The following is a 25,355-nucleotide window of genomic DNA, read 5'->3' on the forward strand; positions in this document are numbered from 1 at the left end:
TCAGTGCCAAGCACTCGGCTCAAGTCAAATCGGGTTTCCCAACTATCTGGGTTGCACACTGAAAGGTTGTTAATCGGCAGCGAAGCGGAGCAAATTACACGTCAGGCGTTTAATCAACGCGAGGTAGACCTGGTACAGTTTGGCCGCACTGACTAACGCTGTAGGGAATGAACTAGGGATGAAAAGTAACGAGGGATTACAGGGGAATTAACTAGCAATTACAATTATTTTAGACAAAAGCAATAAAATACATATTAGTCAAAAAAAGTAATTACCCAAGTATGGTTCAGAGGCGGTTCAGAACTGTAAATCGAGACCGAAAGCCGCAAAAAATTGGAACCGTAAGACAACCCCAGAAAACTGACGGCATTCAAAGCTGGGTGTCCAACCCATTATTCCGGTTCGGGGTCATCAGCTTCGTATTTTGTTCAGGTTCGGTTCTGCTTCGGTTATTCATGCGAAATGCCGGTTCGGTTACCGGTTCCACCGAGCGCGAACCGGTTCATAACTATACCTTAGACTGTGGCCGCCCACGCATTTCCTGCGGTTTTTGTAGTGTCCGGCTATGGCAAATAGCAGGACACCAAAATGGAGTATCATGTTTTCATCACACCAAAACAACATTACAGAATGGGGAAGACACGTATATTTTGCTGTGCCGATGCGAACTGCGCTGGGTCACCGCGCATGCCACGCACACTGCCACTGCTTGTGGCGCTACCGGTCACATTTTTTAATACATTGTATAAAAGCTTACTTTTTTAAAGGTCAATGTTTTTGGTAACATACAAGATATGCCAGATAGCGGTCGCAGCTGCTGCACTCCGTGTCGACGGCTCGAGAGGGCGCCACTAAAGCATGTTCTGGATAGGCTGTATAAAGCGGGCAGCCAGAGCGGCTCGCATTGCATTTGCTGCGCGATTTAACACTAATTCGGCATGACACTTCATTGACCACAAACGACAGCAAACACGAGGTAATGATCAGTTCAGAACGGGAGCCACTTCGCTCTGCCATACCGCCAAAAGGCCAAACCGCAAGCCAAAGCTGCTCGCCGAAGGCCTTGGGAACGCTCGGAACCGGCCGGATCCTCCAGTCCGTACGACCGCAGCGCCGCCGCGTACGTCCGGGACCTTTCTACGCTCGCCGCTCGTTGGCGCCTGATCCCACTACACCTTTCTACAGGGTGATTCAGAGAGAGGCCAGGCACTTTAAATCGACCGCAAAATTCGGTTTCTTAACCTATCGTGCTACACTTTGTGCAGCGTTGTCCACAAATGGTGCATTTTTTTTTTTTTTTTTTTGTAAAATTTGCAAAGAGCCAATTTACCTGAGGGAAAAGTAAAGAAAGAAAAAGGCTTAGCTCCTATGGAAACACAGCGAAGCCACCGGTCTTCCTTCCTTGTATTTGCGCTAATTTCCTCAATATGTGGAGTGCTAGTTCGTCTGCTTTTTGTGCACAGGTTGTGGTGACGTCAGAACGCCGAGCTCTGATTGGCTCTGATTGAAGGATAGTGGGTAGTTCTCGCTGCTCTAAGGTCTACCCACTATCCTTCCATCAGAGCCAATCAGAGCTCGGCATTCTGACATCACCACAACCACTACAAAAAAAAAGCAGACGAACTTGCGCTCCGCACATTTTCTGCCATCGGTTGTGAAATGATAAAAAAAAAAATTCTTGCCTGTCTGGTAACGGTGCGCTTTTTGATGCCTGATTGATCCCATCAGCTTGTGTTCAACTTGGCGTCATCCGCTTTAAAAGTATAATAAAACGCTAGCCATCAGGAGCCGTGTTGCGGTAACGGGGACAGAAGAAAAAATGTACGTTTCATTTTGTTCGGTGATATTGACGTTTTATCACAAATACCATTTCGTGTGAATTACGCGGTCATACAGGCGCTCGGAAAGAGAACCAAAGTAGAGGTCAACTGACCAGCAGGCACCGTATTTCCAAACTACCCGTTTCGAATGACTGAATGACTGAGTTGATGGGTTGAAGACAAAAAGGATCGCGAAAGGCAGTCGAAAAATGGCTAAAATAAAAAAAAAAAAAAAGAAACTGCCCGGGGGGGGGGGGGGGGGGGGGGGGGGGGGGGGGGAGAGAGAGTTGTTTTCCCCAAGCAGCACCCAACTACACTCTGTTTCAATTTAAAGTAATGCTAATACCCCCAAATATTTTTATTTAGTTTTTCAGGCCATTTAATATGGTGTCAAAAAACTACCCAATCAATACTTTGCTACAGAGTCGCGTATAATTTTAATAAAGCCAAAAAAAAACGCAACTGCTCGAAGCCGAAACATGAGCACGGAGTAATGATCATGTCTATTAGAGAGGAGTGAGAAATACAGACGAGGAGTGAGTTGCCGGAAGTCACGTGACTACACCCGACCTCGTTTTTTTTTTTTTTTTTTTTCCTTCGTTTTTTGCGTTGTGCGAAGCAGACGACAGTTTTAACATTGCAATGGTCAAGCACGCAAAGAGGAACTCCTCGCTCGCAGTAATGCTGCCAGTCGACTGTAGATCAGAAAGTTTGCTGCCAATTCCCTGCTGCACAGGCCAAGGGCGTAGTTTATGGGGCTTCCGCCCCCCCCCCCCCCTCCCCCCGAAATCAAGCCGACCCTATAATATACACATGCATTTTGACCCACTTCCCCCTCAGCGCACACCAAGTCATAGACATCCCTGCCACCTCAGCCCCCCTCCCCCCCCTCCCCGCACCCCCCGAAAGAACTTCCTGGCCACGCCACTGGCACAGGCACTCCTCAGGCTCGAAGTCGGGCAGCGCCACATATTCGCCACATTCGCACCTTGTAAAGAAATCGTACGCGTGCAGATTCAACTCGAAGTACGCAGTTTGCGTGTTTCAAGCTCTTACCATTTCGTGTTGGTAAGACGAGCGATGGTTCTTCAACCAGGAGAAGGGGCGACGACTCGGCGACGTCACCGTGCGAATCAGCTTGGCGGTCGGGGCGTGTCTTACGGAATACATCCTAATTGTTTTGATCGGTAAAACATTTCAATTTCGAAGCTAGACAGATTCGTGGGAACTGCGAACGACAGTTCTGATTAGGGATGCCGCGAACCACCCTAGGTTCGAATTCGAAAGGTTTCGATATTTTCGAACCGAACTGATGTTCGATTTCGAAAAGTTTCGATATTTTCCACCGTAGGGAGGTTCGAATTCGAAAAATTCGCAACTTTCCAAAATCGTGGGGTTTCGAATTCGAAAAGTTCGAAGGCTTCACGGTTTCTAAAAGTTCGGGTTCGATTATTTCGAATATTTGTTTACTTGAGGTTTGATAAATTCGAAGATTTCGAACTTCCCTAATTTGAACTTCGAGAGAATCGAATGTTTCGAATTTCTTTGGATCTAAAATTCGAAAAATCGAGCGTGTCGAATTTTTAAAGACATAAAGTTCAATAAGTTCGAATATTTCGAATTTCTTTCTACATAAAGTTCGAAAAGTTCGAAGGTTTCGATTCTCTTTTAATGCTAAATTAGAAAAAAAACAAAAAAACTTCGAAGGTTTTTTTTATTTCTTTGAAGTCCAAGTGTGCAAAGTTCGAAGTCCGGTTTTCATGTTCCGCCACCAGTTTCAGTTTCAAATAACGTTTTCGCGCCTCACTGGTTTTCACGAAATCAGGTTTAGAAAAGTTCGGGTGTGATACTGCGCGAAGTTGGTCAGGCAATTAAATGAGACGACGAGTGCCCCGCATGTGCTGGAATATTTGCCAGTGCAGTGGCGTGTAACAATGGATCAGTAATTGTGTCCGCCAGCCCGGGGTGGTCATTAACGTGCATTACAAAGTAGTGATCCTACGGACGCACTGTTTAACGATATTCATCCAGTTCTAAACGGCCAGGGGCAGGCAGGTGGTTGAGGTTCAGAAAAACCTTGAAGTGTTCTGGCAAACTGCCCCCCTACCCCCTTGCACGCTCGTAGTAATCCGATCGAACGCCGCCCGAGTGACGCTGGCATATAGTAAGTTTAGTTTGTACATGATGCAAAATCTTGAGACTGGGAATGAAATTTGAAAGAAAAAGTTTAAGAAGACAGAAAAAAGGGGACAGGACAACGTCTCAAACTCAACTCAGCTGAAAACTCAGCTCCAGGACATCGTCTCGAACTCAACTCAGCTGAGTTTGAGACGTTGTCCTGTCCACTTTTTTCTTTCTTACACTATTTCTTGCGAATTTCATTCCCAGTCTCTGGATTTTGCATCATGATCAACATACACCAGCTCGCCTGCACCTTGACAATTTTTTTGTTTGTAATTGCTTTGGAAGTTTATTTTCTGCGGCGGAAGAAACGCCGAGCAAAACGCACAGAAGCTGACGCAACGTGAGGTCGAGGAGCGTTCTACCATACCAGTGGCGTCGGAAGAGGAAAAACGGGGGAGGAGGGGGGGAGCTCCAGTCTCCCCCCCCCCCCCCCCCCCCCCCCCCCTTTCCCAGATATATCGGACTGTTAAAGAAAACAATACGGGGAAAGGGGGCATGGTCGAGCTTATTTTAATCTGAAATTATTTATGCATATGTATAGCTACTGTCGCTCTTCACTGCATAAAAGATCGCGTAGATGGTCATTGTTAAGGCCGGTTCTCACATGCAGCGAAGCGCTGATGTAACGCTGCTCACGTGCCGTCAGGTACTTATCGTATGCCATGAGCAACAGTTTTGACGGTGCGATACAAAGCTGGTGAACGATCCCGTCGGCACGTGCTTAGCACGAGGTCAGCGCTATGCTTGTTGCGCTCCGCTGCATGTGTGAACACGTCTTTAGAAACTCGTTGTCAGAAGGCACTACTCGTCACATGCTCGGTGTCTCGAAACTTCAAAGCTATGTCTTTTCGACCTAAATAACTGTGCCATTGGTAAAAAATAATCAATAAATAAACGTAACAATAAATTCAAAAATAAAAAGCTGGAGAGAAAAAAAAACTATCAAGAACCCGCCGGAAGTGTTGTATTCTTGCGTATTCAGAGGCCCAGAACTATGAAACAAGTTTCTCCAAACAAAATGTGTACAGGCCAAAAGAAACACGTCCCAAAAGCGTAAAATAAGAAGAAAAAAAAATTTTATGACGCGCTGAGCTTGAACAATTTTAGCAATCTTCCCCCATGAGTTAATTTATTCCTCAACGTGAAAAAAACAATAAATACACGACGAAAGTAATCCCTGGAGAAGGGGAACAACAGGGACAAAGGACAAACATAAATCTCCAAACACAGCTAAGTGATTGGTCATATTGAATGGGTTAAAACAGCGCAGAAAGTGATTGGTCCGGGTATCGAACCCGGGACCTCTCCATTACAAGTGGAGCGCTCTACCAAATGAGCTAACCAGGGGTTAGACGTCAGTAGAGCAAACGGGTTTTATCAGCTGCCACCAGTCGAACACCAACAAGGGTGAAGCTTGCAATTTCAGGTTATAATTATAATGCAACTAAATGCAAAGGTGCAAGCGAGCTGGACAAGAATGACGAAAGTAATCCCTGGAGAAGGGGAACAAGAGGGACAAAGGACAAACATAAATCTCCTTTATGTTTGTCCTTTGTCCCTCTTGTTCCCCTTCTCCAGGGATTACTTTCGTCATTCTTGTCCAGCTCGCTTGCACCTTTGCATTTAATTGCATTATAATTATAACCTGAAATTGCAAGCTTCACCCTTGTTGGTGTTCGACGGGTGGCAGCTGATAAAACCCGTTTGCTCTACTGACGTCTAACCCCTGGTTAGCTCAGTTGGTAGAGCGCTCCACTTGTAATGGAGAGGTCCCGGGTTCGATACCCGGACCAGGCGGATTTTTTCGGTCGCTCACCAGTCACCTAGCTGTGTTTGGAGATTTATGTTTGTCCTTTGGCCCTCTTGTTCCCCTTCTCCAGGGATTACTTTCGTCATTCTTGTCCAGCTCGCTTGCACCTTTGCATTTAATTGTATTATAATAAATACATTATTTTGTATTCTGCAGATGTTAATGATATGTACTGTCTCTGGTGTTAATTTAAATACGATACCCAAACAATGTAGGCGAAAAAAATTGCAAGTTTAGGGCATCATTGTCCGTAGGTGCGTGTTTGGATATTTATTCGAAACTCGTCTTGAACAACAATAATCATATCTTAAGACGACACTCACCTAGGCTATATATAGATCATTCTTAAAAAGTTTAGCATCTCTATCAGAAATAGCTCCGGCTATAGCGCGCTTCAAATATGGCACAAACGACAATTGTCAAAAACCCGTCGTCCTTCCTCGCTCCTTGGGGAATCTATTTTTTTTTAAACCAAGCATGCCAGATGATTGAAATAAACGGCATTGTCTTTCGCAAGGAATGCGTCACCCCATCTAAAATTACGAAAAAAAAAATTACGAATGTACTTCACTGCTTGAATACAAATGAAACCGCCCGCCGGTCTTTCGAAGTTCGACGAGCTTCGAACTTTTACCCTAAAAGTTCGAAGTTCGTCGAATTTTTGACTTTTCAGGAATCGAGAGTTCGACAATTTTCGAATTTTTTAGATTAATAGATTCGAAAGTTCGAAAATTATCGAATTTCTTAGCGTAGGAAGTTCGAAAGTTCGAAAAGCTTCGAACTTTTTAGTGCAAGAGGTTTGAAAGTTCAAAAATCGTCGAATTTTTTAGTCTATCAAGTTCGAAAGTTCGACAATCCTTGAACTTTGCAGCGTAATAAGGTCGAAAATTCGAAAAGCGTGGAACTTCCTAATTTAATAAGTTCGAAAATTCGACTCTTCTCGAATTTCTCGATATGGAGAGTTCGAAAATTTGAAATCTTTCGAACCTTTCAAATCGCTTGATTCGACCATCGAAACTTCGGTTCGGAAAAAGTTCGCGGCACCCCTGGTTCTGATGTAGAGGTCCCAAGCCCGTCGTCCGCCGCCATCGCTTAGTCGGCTTCGTCCAGCCGCCCAGCCCGCGACTCCCGAGCTGCTCCCGGGATCCCGCGATACAACGCCATGTTGAGAATTACGCAGTGCATGTGCTTCCGGCACTCTGCAATTTTTTTTTTTAGTCAACGTATTTTTATTTATTTTTTATAGCCACAAAAATTAGGTTTCATCTTTTTTTTTTTTTTGTAATAATGAGTGTGTGTCTTCGATGACCCATGACTTTGATTGGATTTGGCGATTATGTCTAAACCGCACGTGACCACAAAGAAGAGAGTGAGCATCACTCGAACCGGCCAGTTCTCGATCAACGGTTTTCCCGTGAAAAAAATTTTTTGAGCCGCAAATTGTGTTTTGGGTAGCTGGGCTCTCATATGTCATGTAGAAATAAAAACCTCGGTGAGCATAAATACCCTGTCAGTGTCCCTTTAAGCCGGAGTCACACTGCTTATACATCATACAAATGACACTCTGCATACAAATTCGAAACGAGAGTCAATGCAAAATTCGTGCTTTAAATGCCGCATGGCAATGATTTCAAGGATAAAGTTGGCACGCGGCATTTGAACCACAGATATTGCGGAGACTCGTGTTTACAGGCTGTTTTTTGTATGATGTATGGTCAGTCTGACCCCGGCTCTAACGCTCTGATATATACTCCGACGTTGAGCGCAGCGAACGCAGCGTAGCTCGGGACGTGCGCCTTTCATTGGCCGGCGAGCAAGAACTCGATATCTGTGACCAGACAATATCTGCGTGCGCTGCGCTACGTCGCGTTTTGCTACGCTCAACGCCGTAGTATAACGGAACCTTTATGGTAGAGCGCAGGCGGGCGTTACGATCACCGGCCAGAACTACGATCTCGAGACAAAGTTCGATACGAGGGACACTCTTTCGCGTGCAAATGAAAAGAAAAAACAAAACAAGCATCGTGCGACGAAATGAACCGATGTCTCTGCTCTAGGGCGGATGCATGCACATTATAACACCGTAAAGAGCATGCCTGAATGTGAAAAAAATTATTTATTATAATGTTCATTGTTTTCTAAGATCATATTGACTACCTCCTCTGTCCAAACAATCAAACTCTCCGAAAAGAAGCTCGTACCGAAAAACAAATCATTGATTAGGTGATAGGTTATTAAATTAGTGCCTTTTTAAGGCACACGCTCATCGTCTAGATTACACCATGAACCCAGTGCCGGACCACAGTGACCTTTGCCGAGACGCAAGACGAGACGTTTTGACGCGTTTTAGTTTCTTCCGTGATTTTTGGAGGTGCTTCTCCGCTACATGACAAAGCTTGAGGGGAAGCACGCTTTCCGTTTCGGAGCTTTTGGACGCTCGGTTGTGTAGTGTCTCCCGGTGAGAAAAAGATGTCGAGGGTTTCTTTTTAGTAAACACGGCGAATTAGCACACCCACTGCGCGCCCTCTCTGTTTCTGCAGAAAGAAGGAAAACAGAGCGATAGAAACTAGGCGTGAGAAGGCCCGGGTATCATGTACGGGACGAAAACCCGCGCTCGGTGTCCATCTCCTTCCTGTCCGTTAAAGGAAGAAAAACTTGTACTCGTTTTGTGGGAATTAAGCAACAGCTCCAAGATGGCAAGGCCGTAGCACTAGATGGCACACGTCATCTACAAGAGGCCAGCGTGGGGCACAGATTAGACAATATTGCTGCGCCTGTATTCGGCTGAGATTTGGTTTCTCGCTGACTGAGTTCGAGCCACTGCCAAACGCTGCATTAGTGGTGTCACTAGAAGGTACTAGATTAATTCCCGGACCCGCGAAATGCGGAACAGGACAAAAGAAGAAATTAAAGGAAAATACTGAAATATTTAAACGCAACAAGGGTTTTAAGTTGTAGTAAAATGGAAATCAGAAAAAAATAATTCTCGAACAAGGAGGGCGTTTATTTTCTGAGTATTATAGTCGAATATTCTTTGTGTTCCATTTTAATTATCACATCTTGAAGGTAACCGACTTCCCACCCACAGGCCACGAAATTCCGTGCTCAAAAACTTGTTCTTTTAGGGGCCAGTTGGCAGCCCCCAAGCTTAAAATAGAAGTTTGTTGCGCTCCGTGTCAAACACACAACTTGGCAAACAGCAAACGCTACGACCCCGGTGAGCCAATCAGGGCGTAGGAGTAAAGCACCTGACAACCTGTTGCCAGAGGGTACTTTTTTCGTTGATATGCGTCGCTCCTATTGGCTCGCTCGGGCCATGGCGTTCGTCCTTTGCCAAGTTTACGATGCGACGGAGGATAAGACGTATAGGAAGTGTCGGTCTAACAGAACGACGTTGTAATAATTGGAAAGAACAACGACGTAATAGAGAGTTTTAGTTTAGCTAACTGAAGGCGACCGCCCAGAGCGATATTGCTACAGGGAGCTTGTGCTGCCACTTCAAAACACGCTTGCCGTTGCCGCGGAAGCCTGTGGTGGCACCTTGAGAAGACTCTTTATTAGGAAGCCTGAACATACCTTTTTCGCAGGTTTGAAACGCATTGCGAGCTCCCGATACAACTATCGTTCTGCCGAGAACCATGGTCCGTTAAAACGTTTTATTAATCTATCGAGCCTTAGAAACCCTCCCACAATCAAAACACGAACAAAAAAAAGCGCGCAAAATGTTCAAAAATTACACAGAAGCTACAGATCTACCGTACATTTGCATAGCCCAGAACATCTTTATTCGGGCAAGACGGCACTGGCAAAAAGAAAGGCTCTGTCGGAGATTAATCCTAGCTGATGCTCCGCACAACACACCTCGCGCGCGCGCGAGAAAGGGCTTGCGCAGCCTCGGAGAGATGGACGGTTTCCGAGGGCCGGCCGCGGAACTTTATACCTACATCGATCCCAGCAGAGCGTGCAACGCTGCTGCCACGAGCTTCGCGCAACCCTAACACGAGCCGCCTGCAGATAAAGCGCGCAGGAGCGCTCGGCTATTACGGTGCATCGCCTCCAATTACCAATCCTGGCCCATTAAACTCTACAGAGATCACTCCATCGCCCCCCCCCCCCCCCCCCCCTCCCCTTAGACCTCTTTTCCAAGCATGTGAAAACAGCAACAGGATGAGGCTCCAACCGGTGTGTATTCGAAACGCGGGAAGGTAAACAGACCCCCCCCCCCCCCCCCTTTTCTCCCGCTTCATATTGCGCCGCTTTTTTGTTCTGTTTTTTCTCCCGGAGAGAAGTAAAGATAAATAAACCCTCCGCGTAGAATAATATTAATAAGAAGAAGAAGACAGCCTGCAAAAGAAGGCCCGAGTTTGAGCCCCATCAGAACAGCGGTAAAGCGCGAAACTTTGGGTGTACATATGCCAGGTATCGGTCGGCCTCCCGAGGGCTAGGGACTCGGTAATTACTTTCTTTACGCGCTAACTTGCCTTTATATATTTATTTATGTACATTATCTTCGGAAAAGAATGCGCCTATCCCATTGGAGGATGCGAGGAGGCAACAGGGTGCTGTTTTGTTTCGAGATTCGCGGGCGACGGGAGCTGGTGGGACGTGCGTGTAACCGCCGTCGGGAAAATGAGGGAGAAGGGTGATGGTTACCATGGCGGAGGTATCCGGTTCGCGATAAGCTGCGTGTGGCTCGCCTGTTTTTGCGGGTGTAGCCGACTCTCACGGGAGCTTAGACGGTCTTGTGGTGGCTTCGACTCTGAGCATCGGCATCGGCGCTCCTCCCGCTGATTTTGCAATTGGGGAAAGCCGAATCTACCGCTGGGTGAGTGTAACCCCGTGTACTGTGTCAGAGGGATGGCCGTACGCTTCGTTTCGCGCCAAGTCCGATCGCAGTTGACGCTATGATTCGACCGAGCCAATCGAAGCGGCGGAAAAAATGCATCGCCGCGGCGGCATTTGTCAACTTTGTGCGTTTTGCTATATCACCAGATAAACCAATCATGCACAGTAAATGGTTTGTGATCCCGCGTATTGTTTCCTTCTTTTTGCGTGTGATTGGTTTAGCCGACGGTTGCAAACGCATAAAGACGACGAGTGACGTGACGAGGCATTTTTTGTCGCTGCTTTGATTTGCGCCTTTGAATCGTAGCATTGACTCCGCTCGAACTTAGTGTGAAACGCATTATAGACCTTTGCATCGCTTATCACCCGGGAGAAAAAGGATGAGTCACTCAGCCGTGGACGCATGCGAAGCGTCTGATATACCGCGCAGCAGAACAGCAGCACATGCTCAGAGGGCGCGCCACAGCCCAGCAGACAAAGATGGCAGCGCCCAGAAGGCGACTTTTGCGAAGGTCTATAAGCTTTAAGAAATCCAGAGCCTCGATTTTCCCGCCAAGCAGCAGAAGAGATGGAGACAGGCAATAGTTGCAATCGTTTGAGGAAACTTGACAAGTCACGAAGCAAGACCTAGAAAAGGAGTATGCGCTGTAGCGCTGAGCATGGCGAACCATCTTGCTCAGTGCCACAACGCATTTTCTTTTTTTGTGGGAGTGAATTTAAGCATATTTTCCGACTCGTTTCTTGCCGAGCACTCTCCGTAGTTTGCAGCGATTGGTTGTGCCAGTTGCTTTGGGATATGGCAGACGCTCCGGGTTTCTTAACGTCTAAGTACGGGCTCGCGAAAGCATAGATTGATCGTTTTAACGCCTTTCTCGAAAAACAAAAGAAAAATCGATGACACTATTTAGTTTTATATCTTTCCACAGCCAATTATGAAGTTTGAATAACCATTGTTACCCATTTTTCGAGGCCTTAAGTAGCAAGATATGGTTTCCTGCTGTCTCGTTGACGTGGTTGTTGTTAAGTGCTACGAGATTGGACCACCATATTGACAAATTCGCTTTCGCCGAATCAGAGCCTTCCAGGAGCGAGATAAGTGTTCGCAGTGTTCGCTTTAGCGAGCGAACATAGGAGGCTGCAGGTGCATCGACATACGCAACGGTAGTGGTCAGAGGCCCTCTTCTGAAAAGTTCTAAAGACGTTTACAATACACTGCATCTGACGGGTGCCATTATTCACAGTTCGTGCGCACGGTGCACGCAATTCCATTGTTTTTTTAAGTTGACGAATAGGCAGAGGTGGGCTATTGTATGCTGCAGGATTTTTTAAGCATTTTAATGGTATCGGCTTTTTCAGCGAAACTGTCGACGAGCATGCTCGAACTGGCAAACGTGAAGAATACTTCCGCGAAATGTAACTCTCGTTTGTTCATTCCTCTTCTTACTTCCTTGTCTTACTCTGGATTCTTATACAACGTACTTCATTTTTTGTGTTTTGTTTTACTCGAGCGAAAACATCTCTTAAATAGAGGTGCGACCAGCTTATTACGGCAACATCCTGTGGATGTCGGCGTGGAAGCATCCATTCACAACTGTTTTGTTTTATTAGAGTTTCGGATAATCTTATATTTCGATATGTTTTTATGATGTTTTTAGCGGTAACAAGACACACTCACTCACCGTCTTTTTTTTTTTCTTTTTTTTTATGTTGCAATGTTTCTGCGTGTATTTTGCTTAAACTTGACGAACCTAAAGCCTTTCGCCGATTCTTTAATGATTCTAAGGCCTAAACTCCATGGAGCGAATTATACGACGAATAACTGACGAACTTCGCCCGACGGCACGCTGGTTTGGCGCGCGACGCAGCAGCCACTGTGCTCATGCCACGTGCAGAGAAAAAGCCACCGGGCAAAATTCGTAATTTTTCTCAGCATATTAGTCCCATGGGCCTTAATTCGCGCTGTTAGTTCCATTGTGGTCATAGATTAAGTATTCCTCAGCCTGTTTGTCTACCGTTCGCATACCGCGCAAAATGTATCTACCATCGCCGACGTCGCTGAAAGCCGCCTCGGTGGCTCCGATTCGAGTTCCGGCCGAGATGCCCACAACCTGACGGTGGCTTATTCCTGAGAAGGCGCCATGTAACCGAGGTTGCTGTTGCACGTAAAATCTTCAGGTATTATAAAGGAATCCTCAGTCCTCCACTGGGGCGTGCCTGATGCCCTCCGTTGGCTTTACACTCAAGACCCCAATTTTATTTTATTTTTTTTTTAAAGGAAACTTTATTCCAGAGCTTCACTACTGCGCACAGGGCAGACCGAGAAACAAACTCAGCTCGATGAAGGTCTCCCCAGGCCTCCTGTCCAGCCCCAACGGCGGCGACAGCAGCAGCAGCGGCAGCGCGGACCCCTGCGACTCGTCGTGCGGTCCCCGTCTGGCCAAGTTCCGGCAGCGCCGGCACAAGGCCAACGCCCGCGAGCGCCAGCGGATGCACGGCCTCAACGCCGCCCTGGAGACCCTGCGACGCCACGTGCCCGTGGCCTGCGCGGCCGTCCCGGGCAACGGAGTCGCCGAGGCCCGGCTCGGGGGCGGCAGCCACCATCGGCTGTCCAAGATCGAGACCCTCCGACTGGCCCGCAACTACATCGCGGCCCTGAGCGAGACGCTGCGCGCGGGCAGGCCCATGAACGCCGTCGCATTCGCCAGGCATCTGGCCACGGGACTGTCGCAGGTGAGACGTCGAGGGACTGTATACGGAGAGATACTGAACAAGATGATGAGACGAAAACGCGCGCAGACGTCGGGGCGTTGAGCTCTGATCAAAAGCGAGCGCTCTTGTTCGCTCTGATTGGAGGGAGGCCTTGGGCAGAGACAAAGGCAGTTTAGCCTTTGCGTCTACCCACTATACTATCCAACCAGAGCTCGCGGCGCTCTGACGTTGCCGCACGCTCTCATCTCCTCGTCTTCTTCGGGTTCTCTACACGTATATAGTCACTGCCGGCTTAGCCAATCACAGTGTGGCATATTATGTTCGCGCTTTTTTTTTTTTTTTTTGCTTCCTTAATTATTTCTGTCTTTTTTTTTTTTTTTTTTTTTTATTGATCGCTGTAAGTTGAATATTTGTGGAGGTAAAATGAGATGCCATGGACCCACCGCGCAACCGTGCCTCTCGGGCTATGATTATGTGAATTGTACTCGAAAATATTTTTCTTCGATTTATTAAAGTCGTTAAGAGAAAGTTGAATAACAATGGAGACATTATTAGCCGGACGTTTCGTGAGAGAGTATTTTCTTCGCCGAGAAGAAACTGGTCCAGACGTTGGCGTCGGGGCTGCGTTCGCGTAACAAGTTTATCTCTCGATCACGCAGTTGCGCGTTGGTCTGCGTTTTTTAGAAAGAGAGTATTGCTTCGGATGGTCACCTTTACTGCGTTCTTTTTAAGCGATAGTTTCGATGGTCGCGTAGGCCGTAGCGAGCGAGGCCAAGGAAAAAGTGTCGATCAATGTAGTGCATGTCGGTTTCTGACAATCTCTTCTGTGATTCGACGCTCTTTTCTGGCTGACCCTCTTCTCTCTCTCTTTCCCATGGTTTGACGTCATAGCGCGCTCGACCAATGGTGTAGCGCCACGCTGGATCGGGGAGGGGGTGAGGTTACGGTGCGCTGACACTCCCCTCTCTATGCGCGGGCTGCGAAGCAAACTTGTACGATACTCATTGCAAGTTATCAAATTACGTGTAGTTGATTACATTTTTGAGTGATTTTCTAACCGTTTCGTCACTTTTATTAGATAGCAATCGCAAAAAGTAGTTTGATTACTTTTGGACGCACTAAAATTACGTGTAACCGTTACTGTTTTTCTCTCCCCTTTCTTGTGTCGCCCTTTGCTTCTACAAGCTTGCCACAAAAAAAAAAAAAAAAAAAATCCTCGAATTGAATTTTTTTTAGGAAAATGGTTTACCGAAATTGGTAAGTTTATTGAGTTTATTTATTTACAATACTGAGAGCCCTTTCGGGCTGCTTCAGCAGGGTACAGCAATAAAACAACAAAATTAAAGAACCGAAGATCAAAAACAATCACCACAATACAATCATTTGAGTACCATTTCGGTTGAACCATACCACCGAAAGCCTTCACCACAAAAGAACACTAGCACGTCTCCCCATACAAATCAAATGATAAACTTTCAGACTTATCGGCGCTGTCAGTCCCAACAAAGAAGATAGGTAGTGTAAGGATCGATGAGGGCTCCGCGGGTGGGTCGTTAGCACCAGAGGGACTTGGCTGCTAGGAATGCGGTGGCCTAAACACTTCCCGTGGTGTACGACCTCGAGAGACCGGCGTACTTTACGACGCGAGGTTCGGAACGCGCGTTTTCTGCCGAGAGAATTGGAGCGTGCGTTTCGGGCCGGGAGAACGCGATGGCTCTGGCTGGCACCGTTTATATAGGTGTAATCTTTCTCGCCCGCGTGTTAGGGGGTACGATAGAACGGCAACGCCAGACCGTGTCTGGCAGTATGAGTGACGAGATGGCTTAGTTGGCGCTATCCACACAGGGTCGGCTGTCTGATTCGCCTTGCGAGTTCTAGAAATAGTTTGCTTGCAGCCGAAATCGCGTGACCTTTAGCCGTGAGATATACGCAGACCGCGGGGTCTCACGCGGGGACGTAGGCGATTGCCCCAAGGTGAAAAAGGGAGCCGATTGGTTGTGGTCTCTCGGCCTGTGGGAAACACCTGTCTGACGACCCGTCGAGGATTTGCCGGTCCACTAAAAGGGAATGGATCAACTAGTGATTTTGAGTGAAAACGCATCAAGGGAGTTCAGTTTGTGCTGGAGTTCGACAGCTGGCACTCCGGAATCGAGTCAGATCTTGGGGTCCGAGCGACCTTTCTCCTCGTAATCGAGACGTTATCCTACGAGCCAGCCAACTGTCGAGCTTGGATAAGCTAACACCCGAGCACCTCCTTCCCAACCCCGTACAGAGGAAGTTACCCTTTTGCAGTATTGTTTCGTTTATCTATTTTCATTCGCTACAAAACTTTTAAATTGGTTATTGAAAATTTAACTGAATTTTCAATAAAAAAAAACTGAAAGTTCAACTGAATTAGTCGTTGACGGCCAAGGGAAGCTACTTCGTTTCCGCAAAGGCCCACGCAACTTCCCACAACGAAGTTCGTCACCCCATCCGGACCTGGCAATCCGGACGGCGCAAGGTGACCAGCAAAGAACCCGCACTGGTAGCTTATAATTCGGTGATTTTAATTCAATGACGGTCAATACAAAATACCCGTTTTCAAACCGGCGGAAAATTTGTCGTTTTGAAAATCGAATGTAATTGTAAAAGTAAAGGTTACTTTTTGAAGTAACGGACAATTCCTTTTCGTCTCGAGTTATCAAGTAATCTAATTGAATACTTTTTAACCGAGGGTAATTGTAATTGTAATCGATTAAATTTCTTTTTCCGATTAATGTGTGCAAGAATGCTGCAAAGTAGTTATACGGCAGGAACTGCGTGTTATCTAGTAGTCGCGTAGGTATTTCATGGGAAGATTGCTAACGCGGGGACAGTTCAGAAAAAAAAATTATAGACGTTTACAACTTCCTGTAATGCCGAATTAGAGTACAGCTCTTGAGGGGGAGGCGGGGAGGGTACTAAGGGGAGGGTATGCTTCTCCTCATCCGTGCCCTCTCCTCCTTTCCTCCTCCTGCTGCTCCTCTCTTCAGATATTTCGATTTGGCGACATACTGTGGTCAACAATCTGATAAAGATTTTAAAATATATATATTCTGGTATTCTCGCTCACCGCTTGTCCGAGAAAGGAACTGTAGTTCCCGCACCTGGAAGCTCCACTCTGTCTAAGTTGTGCCGGTGCCAGGAAACGGGACAGCAGGATCAAGGCGGGAGAACGAGACAGCGTTAAAGTCAACACTTTGACGAAGCACGTGATACTCTCGATGTCATTCTACTTGCTCTCGGCTCTGTCGAAGACTGCTCGGCGTTTTTGATTTCCTCAGCATTAGTCTTGAGCGTGCTCCCCCGAGACGGCGCATGAGGACGGGAGGACGAGGAAGGAAGAGGAGGAGGAGGAGGAGGACGAGGAAAAGGGAGAAGAAGAAGGAGGAGGAGGGCGTGCTGCACCATGGGACGTTTCCCATAATGCAACGCGCGGATCCCTCGTGACGTCACGGAGACATCACTATGGGAAACGTCCCACTATGCAGCGCGCGGGTCACGAGTGAGACCCGCGCGTAGAATCATGGGACGTTTCCCATAATGCAACGCGCGGGACCCTCGTGACGTCATTATGGGAAATATGCCATAATGCAACGCGTGGGACACGAGTGAGACCCGCGCGTTGCATCATGGGACGTTTCCCATAATGCAACGCGCGAGACCTTTGTGACATCACTCATGGCGTCAGGTGTGACGTCATTATGGGAAACGTACCATAATACAACGCGTGGTCCACCAATGAGACCCGCGCTTTGCATTACAGGACGTGCACCACGCGGTTACGCCGACGCCGCTCAAGCCGGAAACGCGCGCCTAGGAGCTGCGCTTTAAAAAATTGATGCAATGCCTCCAAAGACGAGGTGCATCCATGAAGAGACGTCCCTTAAACATTCATAATTTTCTGTCACGTGTCACATTACATATCTAAGCCAGGGGATTTTCAGAGGGCGCATGTAATCCTCATGCTCGTTTTCCTTGGCGATTGTCGGGAGGGGTCGATAGTGAAGTAGTGTACCTGCACTGTTGCGTGCCAGTTAGAGGAATGACTCTGTCCACGGGTTTTTCAAAAATTGTTCATTTGACCCACATCTATTTCTTTTTTTCGGAGATGCTAGTCTAAGCACATTGGACTGTGACGTGTAGCCTTTGACCTTGTGTCCGACCTGTGTCTGAACGTCACAAATTTCTTCTCAGGTTTGGTACTGGGTCCTTGGTTTTTTTATGATTAAATGTGCCAAATAGGTGATTCGTTCCCTCGCAGAAGATGTGTAAACGCAGCACACTGTGCATCTGCTCAGGATCGTGTATAGTCCGGCGTTCCATGGAATGCAGCCCTGTATGCATTACTCAGTCGGTAACGTCCGTTTCCACTTGAACAGAGGCCGGAGAGTAACGCTCTTCTGTCACCAGGCCACCCAGGTGAAGCGTGCCCAAAGAGTTTGAACCGCACGCCACCCCACTCGATGCTCGTGACTGTTCGTCGTCCGTAGAGAAATGCGAGGTCGATCTCAAACAACGGGACGCCTGTACTTTGTATAGGCACGCCGCATACGAAGTACGGATGTCCCGGAATTTTGCAGTCGCAGCACAACGTAGCGTAGTCAAACGTAATAAAGCAGTGAGGTGTGAATTGGCCTTGGAATGACAGCAGTGACAGGGTCACTGGAACAATCGTGGGAAATCATTCGTTGCGTGGAAGATGATGAATGTATCGCGTCGCTTGGAACGCACGACTCGTGGTTTCTTTTAGAATTTGACTATTTATCGAGTAGGGGCTTAGGTGATAAGATGGTTCTCCCGTCATTCTGCTGAACAAAACACAGGGCATCGCGTGAACGAACGAAAAATGAGGACGCGAGCGAGCTATAGTATAGATTAAACATTGTGATTTTATACCGAGACTTTGGATTTCTAAAAGAAGACACAAACGCAAAGAGCTCTCCAGAAACGTCTCTGTGTTTGCTTATTCATTTAGTTACCTACACGTATTTTACTTTGACGGGAAACCTGGTACAGTTGTGCTTTCGGAAGAGTTACAACCAGCACAGCCCGAGAAAAAAAAAACACGTTTCTTGTCACACGTCGTCAAACTTGTCTAGCTTATGTGCTAGACAAGCTAGACAAGTCAACGCTTGTCTAACAATCAGTGATGTAAACCAATATGTATAGGGCAAAAATTTAACAAGAAAACAGACCATGGTCCCTGAGAGGATGAAGATGGTAAGGCGTCTTTTGTGGGATGCCATGCCTCGATCCAGCACGCGATCTTTGCCTTCCGTCGTTCTTAGGCTGCGCGTTACTCTCGAGGCTCACGAGACGCCCAAGCGTTATCGAAGACACGAAGCTCGCGCTACAGACAAGGCTACTGAGTGTATTTTCTGCCGTTCTAATCCCGCCAGCGACTGTGGCTATATTCAATACAAAGTACGTTTGGTCATAATTTGCTTTCTTTCGTACAGGCGACCACGAACCTGATCGCCGGCCAGCTCCAAGTAAGTCCCCGGTGTCTGGCGACGTCGCAGGCCTACACGTCGTTCTGCCCGTCGCCTACGTCGCCATCGCCGATCTGCAGTCCTTACCCATACCCGCGGTCACCGGGGCAGCGGTCGCCGTCGCCCCCGTCTCCTCCAGCCGCGTACGTCACCGGACACGTCGGCCTCGTGCACATCGTCGAAAGAAGGTTATCGATTGCAATTCTAGTTCTATCTCGTGGAGAAAATGACTGCAGACTATTAGCGCCGAGATGTTTCGGTGGCGCCCTTTTGTGTTTTCCTTTCGTGACGTCACGAACAGGATTTGCCTCGCGTGATCGGCAGGATTTGCCTCGTTGTGAACCCGCCGATTGGGTACGCATTATCATAATACAGGGAGCTACAGTGTTTGGTCAATCGCGAACTTCGATCACAGCGACGATTTTGGTCGCACACGTGGCTAATAGTCTGATGCAGATCAAGAAAAGCAGGACACGCTGTTTCTACAAACGCTCCACTCTTTCCACTTTAGCGGAGCGAACGCTGGGCATTTTTTCCTGCCTTTCTTAACCTGCCATACGCTATATACGCAATGTGCTCATTTGTAGCGTATAATGAGCTCGGGCACTCTAAGAACGTGTAGTAGCCTCGCCGTTCCAAAATCACAGAGTGTGCATGCTCATTGTTGACATTCACGACGCTTCTTTATAAACAGTGCGCTCGTGTATAGCTACCAGATCACACAAAAGTTATTTCAACAATTACTTCGTAAGCAATCTCTTTCTCCGTACATCTTTCTCTATCACTCGCTTCTATATTTATCTATCTATCATTTTATTTATTTATTTACTTACTTATTTATAATATATATTCATTTATTTATTTATTAAATTGCTGATGGGCCGGCTTGCTCAAGACGACGTAGAGAGAGTGAACGACTTTATTCATTCATTTTCATGAGCTACCTCGACTCTGAGGCAGAGCGAGATGTCTTGCCTAGGGATGAGGGAAGCGAATGATGGAGTGAGGCTGGATGTCTTGTCTTCGATTCCCGAGTGGAACCCAGGGGCGATTCCAAGACAGCTCTTTGGTGTTGGTCCGGGCTGCAGGGGGCGACCTATTCTTCGTATTCGGGATGGGTCTAAATCAGTCGTTGAGGCTGGTCAGCGCCGTCGCCCTGTGTGTGTGTGTGTGTGTGTGGGGGGGGGGGGGGGGGGGAGGGGGAGTGTTGTTATTTGTTTTGTGTCTTGCACATCTTGCACGTGCCGCCTTCCTTCGGGGCTGCCAGGGCGCCTTTGGTTTTCCTTGCTTTTCTACCGCCATCTTGGCCCTCACAGCTAGGGTCTTTTCCGTATTCTTGTCTTACTCTTCCGAGCATGATGCTATCGGCTCCGCCAAAGCGTTCGGAGAAGGGGTCGTGTTCATACGCGAATTAATGGCAGGGAAGGCCTTGTGCCCGAGCCCTGGGCCAGGAACCTGTTTAAATCGTAGCGCAAAAAAGGCGCACCTCCTTCGCGACAAGGCTCCTATGTGCCTGAACTTGGGACAAAGTCGCGCCTATCTCCTGCCGCCCTGGCAGCTCAGACGGCGACTTCGTTCCGTGGAATGCCGGAACTATAGCCACTAAACACTTACGACTGCTTACGGCAGTAGAGGTTAAAAAACGATTTTAAGCCTTTTGTGACTGCTTATGACCGCTGCTTCTAAAGTATTGGCACTATATTCCCCGACTATCTTGTGGGCTCCGCCATTTTAATGCTTAGTGCACAGCGGACGCAATTGAAAGTAGGTATGATTTAAACAAAATGCGATTGTCTGAGCTCGCATGCAGTGTCGGAAGCTCAAGCAATATCGTTTTGCTTTGTCGCGTGTCGCGGGCTGTTTTAGCGTTTCTGGAGGAGAAGAAGGCGGCTCCTGCGGTTTCAGGAATAATGTTAGGCACAGAGATGACCCAAGTTTCGTTTCTCTGAGGCGTAGCTTGTTTGGGGCCTATAGCCGGAAGGTTGGTTAAAACTAGAATCAGTGAATATATGTAACAATATTGAGTATCAAGAAGAAAAAAAGTTTTGCTTATCACCCTTGCGCTGCGCGAAGTAGTTCTTAGAAGATTTGGTTGTCGAAGGAAGAAACGACACTTCTGGTTTTCAAAACGTGTACGTCTTGATAGATAATATGAATCTAATCTAAGATGCCCGTACATTTATTTAATTGAACACTGGAAGGGGAAGATTATACTCCTTAAGCTGAGGGTAGAAGCCTTCAGTGCGAGCTCGCTGGTTTCCCCAGTGCTTCGCTTGCGCGTTCCTGCGCGTTCACACTTCTGTTAGCAATGGCAGAAAGCTCGCTCTGAAGGCGGAGCTTCCGCAAAAAGCCAATTTTTTTTTTTTTTTAATACAACGCTTAAAACGAATACGAGCCTAAAAAAAAAAAGTTGGATTATGTGTATGTTTACACAGTCTAGAACAAATACCCGTGCCACACGGGCAACTCGAATGCCATTTACAACGAATGATATTTGAGCGGACGGCCAGTCAGCGCGCGACACTTCGGGCGTGGCGCATTCCACGCGCGACAGGTTGCGAGCTGATTGGCCGATCACACAAATGTCATTCGTTGTAAATGGCATTCGAGTTGCCCGTGTGGCACGGGCATTAGTCTGCCTCAACGGGCGACTTGTCTCATAGCTGTGATGAGCAATTTAACCAGTGCAGAACAACCTGTAGCCTCGGGTCTTTTAACGTGCACCAACCGGCGACCGCGCGCTGGTACGATGCTCCCTCGGTTCTGCAGTGCGAGTTTTCGCTCCAAGTGTTCCGAGCTGGTGTGCGGTAGACCACTCGGCCACCGATGCCCCCGAATACGAACCTAGTCAAAACGAAATGAGTCGCATTATATTAAACTAGCTCAACCCAACCTTGCAAGACTTTTTTTTTTTTTTGTATGCGTATATGCTTTGCAGTTCGCGGCATATGAAAAGAAAGGTTGCGCTGCGGGTAACCCGTGGATCTTCTGCTCGCCTGAATCTAGATGAGCGTCGTAGCGGCACGGGTTCATGTAACGACTACATGATGCACATTCTAATGTCGGCCTTTTACGATTCCCAAGACGTTCACTCTAACAACTTGAGTCATTTTTTTAGTACATTTTTATTTAACCGTTTTGTGGCGGGTAAGCCCTCGATACTTCTATCGAAAGAAATAAGAGCGACTTCAGATTGTCAACTAGCTGTGACGTTGTTGGCACCGACCCATCCGCACGAGTCGCGGAAGAGGCACGAGAAGTAGCGCAACTGCCCTTCCGGACACTAACCGTAGTTCGAGTTTACGCCGCTGCGCGGGGAGTCTTCGCCGTAACTGATATATTAATTTGCTTCACTCGCAGCGCTCACCATACAAGCCTCGGCAACGCCCGCGACGGTTTGCTCGCAGTGTCGGCGTCGGCGACTTCGACGGCGTCAGTCGTCGGCGCGGAGGACGACGCCGCGCCGGTGGTTCAACGACCACGCGTCTCGTCGGGGCGCCAGCAGCGCCTCCGCCCACCGCTGCGGGTGGGGCGTCTTCCGCCGCGTCGCGACCTTGACTGAGGCCATCGGACAACAGACACGTACGGAGCCACGGAGCTTGCAGATCACGTGCCGGATACTCACTAAACTCCGTTTCACGTACTGACGGGCCGCAGAGAACGACGATATGAACCATCAGAGCCTATCCAATGCTGCGTGAGCGTCACGTGACAGGCGGGAAAAGCGCAGCGACGCGCCGGACGCGTAGTCACGTGATGCGTTCTCAGTGCTTGATTGGCTGGGGTTGCTGGTAGCGTCTGCTACGGTCCATTGTAAGGTGAAACGAAGTCTACGTCATCCGCCGTGGGCGCTGCCAGAGGAACGCGACGGAGGGGTGAAAGAAGAGAGCGTCGAGGGCTTGCCCCGTCTGTGTACTCCCAACTGTTTCCTTGATCATGAGTCAGCGTTTTTGTTTTTGTCGTTGTTGTTTGTGTGGTTGGCTCTTCTCAATGTGGATCGTCTCTTGTTGGTGTTGGTGGTGGCGGGCGTGTTTGACCTTCTGGTTTGCTTCCGGTGGAACTCGTTGCGGGATCCGCCAAGTTTGTCGGTTGGCTTGTTGTTGCTTTGTTACCGGCGAGGTTCAGTCTTTGAGGCGAAGGAGCAAGCGCGAGACGACGTGGGCAGTCCCAAATGCTTACGCTGAGAAAGTGGGAATGGATCCATCAGTGGCTTTCTGTTTCACGGGAGATGCACTACCTGTATGGCAATGTGAGAGACCCTGGAGGAACGTCTAGACAGAACACAAAGGTCTCACTCAAGATTTCTTCTCACCATCACTAAATGCGACACCATCTATCCTTCGCCGTATTGGCTACGGGACGTTCGTGATAGTAGATAAATAAATAAATATCTATATTGGAATCACGAGCAAGGCACAGGTGCAGTCACCTTGATCACATTCAGACGCTCCGCGTGATATCAAGAACCCTAGCGAACACCATCCGTATAAAGCAACGCGAGCGCAGTTTTCGCCACCCACAACAATACGCTCGAGCGCTTTACCCGATGTGATGTTGCCCTTTCCACTGTGGATGAGGGCTACAAATGGCAAAACAGTATTCGGTACGCGAACTGCAAGAGGGGGAAAGAGGGAAAGATTTATTTAAACAGACTAGGACGTCAACCTCTCTTATTTCGCACGTGTTTGTGTCCCCTTTCGAGGTATCTAACGTAAAAATAAGTAGTTTGTAATGGGTCTGCACCAATATTTTAAACAAAGCGCAAGCTATATCCCGATAGGTGTTCCTTTCCGTGCATTGAGTGTCTCATGAAATCGACCTTGGATTGTACTTTTTCTTTATTTCATACAGAACCGATGCTAACCTACCGATCCATCAACAAAATGACAATAAATTCTTAATAAAAGATGGCAAGCAGTCCTTTCTTTGTTCTTTTTTTTTTATGTTCTCGCGGGTCATCAGGAGCAAACACGATGTGAACAGGTTTTATCCGTGATGATGTGGTTCTTATCGTAACTCTTACGTTGCATGCAACTCTAAAGGCTGGTTCCTACATTTGCGTTTAAGTGCGATCGACTACGACGTGTTGTGCGGACATCTGTTGTCATAGCAATCTGCAGGAACTCGCCGTGAGCAGCCATATAAGTGGTCGTAACTCGGGCAGTCGTATTCAAAACGCAAATGTCAGAACCAGGCTCAACCTGACCTTGGGATGGAAGCTCCGTCTTTGCTGGACCAATCACCCGTCAACCTCGGAACGCGTGACGCTCTCCCCTGTTGCTGGTTCAACGACGCTACTTAACTTTGCACTTCGTCGTCTTTTTTTGTCTTTTTTTTTTACGCCATTTGCTATTGTTTGGTTCTCGCCACGCCCGCCATCGGTTGGAGCCTAAGATTCCTAACGTCTCCCGTTCACGTGCTCCGTTTCGCCTTACGATAGACGTGGACCACAGACGACGCTACGAATCGTATACAAGTCAAGCCAATGTCGTGTGATTGTCACTTAACCTGTGAGAGGGGCAGAGTGACGCGTTGTCACTTGATACGGAACATTGGCTGAAATAGCTCTTAACTTCCGCAACAATCAATCGTAATTATAAATGGAGTATAGTGATGTCTAGAGAAATGAATCGAATAATGTTGTCAACGGGCTAGCCGCATTAAAATACTACCCTGGAAAAGTGGCGCATTACAGTACGTGCTATCAAGCAAACACAACAGAGGACCGAATGCACCGCAAAGTTCAGTTCTCATAGGCAATATAAGCCACATCACTAACTAAAGAAAAAAGAAACTCGCAGATTTTCTTTTATAATGCTGTATGATATCTGGGAGATAATGCGACCAACTGCGGCCACTCTGGATACGGTGCTCCAGTGCCCGTTGAGACAGAAAGCCTTAATTGACAGCAACTTAGACCTTGCAGAATGCTTATTTTTCTAGTTTAAAGTAAAACAATGCAACATGTTTTCGCGGATTTTGAGTTACCAGTTTCGAAGGGTTCATCGAGGAAGCTTTGGGAAAAATCGAGGATGATTATTATCTAATTACCAAAAAAAAATTGCACAATTTAGAATTTGTTTTATTTTTCGAAAACTCCCGGGCGAAATGCAAGAAACACAATAGCTTAGCGCTAACTTTTTCTTCAAAAGTAAACAAAGCACGAAATACTCTGCACAAAGGTTTTCAGCCTAAAAACTTATTCCAAGATGTGTTAAAAAGTCTCCGAAATATGCCTAAATATAAAAGAGTTGAGCACGAGGCCAAGTTTGTCATTTCGTGTCACTTGAAATATAAACGTATATAAACTAAATGTACCTGCTTCAGGTAGATCAGCTGGCGTGCTTTATAAATAAAAATATATATTTCGTATAATTTTTTTCTGATTCCTGTGGCCCTCAAAGTTCTGTCTGCGCGCAATTGGGAAAAACATTTCCACCTTTTCTCGTGCGCGATTTTCTTTTTTTTCTT

General features: G+C 47.4%; 1 protein-coding gene across 1 annotated transcript; it reads left to right on the forward strand.

Annotated features, from left to right (window-relative positions):
• Positions 1 to 12,995: 12,995 nt before the first annotated feature.
• LOC115310215 (neurogenic differentiation factor 1-like) lies at positions 12,996 to 22,556 on the forward strand. The gene is made up of 3 exons (XM_040207987.2): positions 12,996 to 13,389; positions 18,852 to 19,072; positions 22,245 to 22,556. Exons 1-3 carry the CDS (start codon positions 12,997 to 12,999, stop codon positions 22,444 to 22,446), a joined length of 816 nt encoding a protein of 271 aa, XP_040063921.2. The 5' UTR covers position 12,996; the 3' UTR covers positions 22,447 to 22,556.
• Positions 22,557 to 25,355: the final 2,799 nt, after the last annotated feature.

Source organism: Ixodes scapularis, unplaced genomic scaffold (genome assembly GCF_016920785.2).
Source record: "Ixodes scapularis isolate PalLabHiFi unplaced genomic scaffold, ASM1692078v2 PGA_scaffold5__190_contigs__length_132052651, whole genome shotgun sequence".
NCBI classification, from domain to species: Eukaryota; Metazoa; Arthropoda; class Arachnida; order Ixodida; family Ixodidae; genus Ixodes; species Ixodes scapularis.

Coding starts and splice junctions, on each gene's coding strand:
- LOC115310215 (XM_040207987.2), top strand. CDS start 12,997: ATGAAGGTCTCCCCAGGCCTCCTGTCCAGCCCCAACGGCGGCGACAGC. Junction 13,390..18,851: donor TGGCCACGGGACTGTCGCAG/GTGAGACGTCGA, acceptor TCTTTCGTACAG/GCGACCACGAACCTGATCGC. Junction 19,073..22,244: donor GTGCACATCGTCGAAAGAAG/GTTATCGATTGC, acceptor CTTCACTCGCAG/CGCTCACCATACAAGCCTCG.